Raw genomic sequence first — 4,364 nt, 5'->3', positions numbered from 1 at the left:
AACAACGACATCTTGGCATATCCGCCACTACTGGAAAATAAACTACGATATTCTTTCTATTCGCTAAATGTATTTCCCGTAACATATCCTCAATTCAACGACCTATCAACTAACCGACAGTCAAATTATTATCGAAGGCAACGACAAAGAATTTATTAGTTGATCATATTGCTTGCTTTTTGCATAAATCATCACTGTTCATCAATTCATCGTGTAATATATACATATATATTTTACACCCCTTTTGTTGTTAATAATATTGTGAAGAATAATATTACATCCCGAATAAATCTATATCGCTGAGAAACGAATTCAACAGATTAGCTTTTCCCGACACTTCTAGAATGATGAAACAGGTCAGATCAGTTCATTTGAAAGTCACGTTTGATTGGTTTAATATGTCATCACTTTAGCACTCCTTAGACGCTTGATTCCTGATAAGAATGGTTAGAATAATGTTTTCTCCGATTCAGAAATATATACCTGATGTAAAACGGATGCATACCGCATTAAATCCGGGACGTGTACCATTCTTCCGCCAACATTCACTAGGGCATAACGGGCATCTTTAATGGCTCGTCCAAAATAATGAATCTTGCGAATATATTGGATTCCAAACAGATCAATACACATCGTCCTGTAGAAGTTCATTTTTTTTTCAGGCAATCATATATTCGTTGGAAACCGAAAAAACATAACCAGACAAACGAACGTTATGGCTAGCCCAACAACAATGTAGAAAAGGTCGAATAAGAAGTATTCTTGTTTGATTGGTACGATATCGCCAAATCCAACCTGGAAGCAAACCTGACTTGGCTTAACAAGACTTAAACAAAAGAGTAAATTGGAATTTCGAAATTTTCCAGCTGAGCAAAGAGGAAGCAGGATTTGTATAATCGAAAAATATCAGGACCGAGATGACCGATTTTTCAAAATCGAAACATTCTTAGAAATTCCAATGTCGTCTTACTTTACGGTTCTCCGTCTTTTTGTTTGCTAAAATGAGCAATTTCTATCATAAGTGGGAGCCTGATGTGATATGGAAAACGTACAAAATCAAGCAACAAATCCAGTAATCGAAATGATAAACTAACCGTAGTCATAGTAATAAATGAGAAGTAAAAACCAGAAAAGAAATCCCATTGTTCCCACGAAGCAAGCAAGATAGCACCAACTGTGATGTAACCAAGTAGCATTCCAACGATCAACAGGATCGGTATCGAGATATACTGTTCCAATCCGAACTACAATTGTCGCGAAATGAAGTACGATTCAATTATTGCTTCTTACTAAACGGTAAAACCCACCTGCAGCAGTTGTTCCTTCGCAGTACCACTTATTTCACCGACCACTGATGTGATACACACAGTTTTCTTCTCTCTGTACATTCTTTTCATTTCTGCATATCTGCATATATTCATATTCATATTATATATTAGTCTTCAGTGAAGAGTGTCATCTTCGGGATTTACCTCTCTACAAGTCACTGTCCATCTTTAGGAATCGAAGAGATCTATCCCGCCTTTTAAGTCATTCAAGCGTGCGTACATACTTTGCATAGAGCCAAACAATATTTTCACTCAAGAATTTGCCGATATCAGCAACAGTGATAAGTATAAGCGGTACACCGAACAGAGCATAGACGATGCAAAACATGCGTCCTTGAAATGTTACCGGCACCAAGTTACCATAGCCTGAAATAAATGAAAATAAGCCAAGCACGATGACTGACACAAGTTTGCAAAAGTGATTACGAAATTTTACCAATTGTTGTCAGAAGAGTAGCTGTGAAGAAGAGAGCTGTCGTGAAGGTCCAGCTATATTCTTCTTCCTCCACGAAATCATCAACTGAAGCCGTCGCAGTGTTACTTCGTAGATGAGATGCACTAATGTAATGTGTCTCAAAGGCTTCAAACAGTACTCGTGTCACGTTGTCCACGTGATGGATAGCTAAACGCTCAATTTCCTCTGTAAAGAATCAGCGATTTATAAACAGTTGATAGATAACATTTACATATTGCATAACATGACCAAGTTAATGCCAAATGCTATCGCTAATCAGTAAGTGCGAGCGGGCAATATAATAACTTGCCAACTTTATTTAAGTATTTTAATTGGATTGATCATTTCTCTGAATCCAAAGTTCTCGCATTCCTAAGTTTTATATTTGAATGACGGAATAACTCCGTCATCCTTCATTTATTAAAATATTGTCCATACCATCTGAGATTGATTCATCGTTTAACATAACCCATAATTCGTCAAGCATCAATTTTCTGTGAGCAGAAATATCTCTCAAGCTTTCACGTCTCACCGCAATCTCATAGGGTCGTTCCAAATGATAGAAAGCAAGTGCACCACCAATGGTGTACAACAACGACAAGATAATCAAACCGACATGGGGCAAAATTATTCGTGCATATTTCTTCCAACCAGCCATCTGAATATAAATTTGATTCCAACGTTTGGAGTAATATTGGCTTTTTGAATATTTCCTAAAGAAGAATGAACAGATAAAGTCTTCAAAATAGTTTGTTATTCAGAGCGATACATGTTTTCGGTATTATTCAACTTAAAACAAGGCCCATCTATTCCTGGATATTTGTTGCCAGTTCTTGTTCGTTTATTCCAACTACAGTTGACCGGAAGAAAGTTGCATCAATAATTTATGGTCCCTTTGTATCACGGACCATTTGGTAGGCCTTGCGCGACTAAAACTGATTGCATCTTCACGGCATCTAAGGTATACTGCATTGCAAAGCAGTACTTATATTTGCATACGGGATGTTTCTTATTTCCAAACGATTTTCATAATTTTCAGGTTACACTTTCATAAATAGTAAAAATGAAAATTACACTAATTTCTTCAAGAAAAAAAACTTATTGACCTTCAAAGGTCGTCCATAATTAGAGTTAGAAATGTGAAAAAAATACAAAGATGAGACCTTCTCCTAAATGGGTTCGATTCTTCACTGTTTCAATTTCTTCAACTTTTATTCCCATCAATGATTGCAAGCATTCTATGAAATATCCAAGCATATTACGTTTGGAAGAGCATAAAAGACTAATATGAGCTTTAGAAAACATACGACAAAGCACAACCATAACATACTGAGGTGTGTGAGATTCCGAGATGTATCAGAAGACGTTGAGTTTCGGTGATTACCTCAGTAGAAAACAAAAAAGGAAAGAAGGTGATGGAAGAGGGAAGAATTATAATATTCCATGTTGTGTAGCACAAAGAGATGATCTATTTACTCAAAATGATATCTTGCTGTGTGAAAAGGAGTATGGAACCATTGATTGAAGTCTTCATTGTATGCATCCTCGATGTCACCAATCAAGTACTACTCCATTCCCACTCACAGGGACGGCTATTCCAGCAGCGCTATGAATCTCATCAATGATTAACGTCTGCCTCTCATTACATTTTTCACAACATTAATTTGTCCCTATTATTGATTAAAGTAATTTATGGAAACAATCCCCCGAAGCGTCTTGAATTGCTAAGTTAAATTTCATATCCACATGACATTAAGAGAGGGTGACAACAGCATGGTTGATGCTATGCAATCACAACTATGAAATTCAGGCAGCTCGAAAACATTCCGTTCAAAGTGTCTTAGCATATGGATAATATTTCTTTGAATGAAATCTTTTTTAATCTATTTTCCGATCGCAAATATTTCATGATTTCTCTGGAATTACCAGGATTTTTCTCAACTCTTCTGTCAAAAACAATATTTTGACCTATCGTTCAAATGAAAAAATAAATAGAAGATGAATGATGGAGTGCTCTAAAATGGAATATTATGAGATGCAACAGGTAAAGTTAAGTTTGCAGGTGGGCAAGGAGGACGAAAGGAAAGATATGTCCATTGATATGGTCCACTTGGAAAAGTTGTGTTTGAGCTTTATGGAGGTGGAAATGGATAGCAGTGGAAGAGTAATGGATGAGTCAATGCAAAGAATGCAAAGAATCACAAATACTCCACCATCATCTGCAGGGAAATCGTCGTTGCTAATGAAATTACTGAGGTAAATCCAAGTTTCCGGAAATTTCGAAAACAATTTCGCTTCACTTTGTTTCCGAAAGTCTTCTCGCTTTAGAGAGAAACCTACCGGAATGATAAAATAAAATAAAAGCCGGAATGATGAAATAAAGCAGAAATATAAATTGCGCCACAATTAACCGTTGATATCCACTACCGCCAAAACGGTATCCATCTCTTCATATGCCAAATTCATTAACAAAAGGTTTCGTTGGCAGAAAGTTAGCGAATTGGATTTAGAGGCAACAGCGAACAAACGATACATTGTTGTAGGAAAGATACACCTTCGGAAATAGGATGCAGTTTCATCGG

The 4,364-nt window shown here is 36.5% G+C and overlaps 2 protein-coding genes across 2 annotated transcripts in view; one reads left to right on the top strand and one right to left on the bottom strand.

Annotated features, from left to right (window-relative positions):
- Positions 1-2,445, bottom strand: part of LOAG_17943 (CBR-EGL-23 protein) — a 3,966-nt gene extending 1,521 nt beyond the window's left edge. The window contains exons 1-7 of the mRNA XM_020450611.1: positions 2,221-2,445; positions 1,765-1,968; positions 1,553-1,694; positions 1,308-1,407; positions 1,095-1,244; positions 713-795; positions 484-637 (exon numbers count right to left, since the gene is read on the bottom strand). Of these exons, the coding sequence (XP_020305686.1) occupies positions 484-637; positions 713-795; positions 1,095-1,244; positions 1,308-1,407; positions 1,553-1,694; positions 1,765-1,968; positions 2,221-2,440 (1,053 nt within the window). The 5' untranslated portion in view covers positions 2,441-2,445. The remainder of the gene's footprint in view (positions 1-483; positions 638-712; positions 796-1,094; positions 1,245-1,307; positions 1,408-1,552; positions 1,695-1,764; positions 1,969-2,220) is intronic.
- A 1,339-nt stretch (positions 2,446-3,784) lies between these two features.
- Positions 3,785-4,364, top strand: part of LOAG_13031 (hypothetical protein) — a gene marked incomplete at its 5' end in the record, with an annotated part of 3,470 nt that continues 2,890 nt past the window's right edge. The window contains one exon of the mRNA XM_020448639.1: positions 3,785-4,038. Coding sequence (XP_020301236.1) covers positions 3,785-4,038 — 254 coding nt within the window. The remainder of the gene's footprint in view (positions 4,039-4,364) is intronic.

The sequence above is a fragment of the Loa loa genome (genome assembly GCF_000183805.2).
Source record: "Loa loa unplaced genomic scaffold supercont3.158, whole genome shotgun sequence".
NCBI lineage: Eukaryota > Metazoa > Nematoda > Chromadorea > Rhabditida > Onchocercidae > Loa > Loa loa.
Note: the sequence above shows the minus strand (reverse complement) of the source record. Positions and strands in the feature narration are given on the sequence as shown.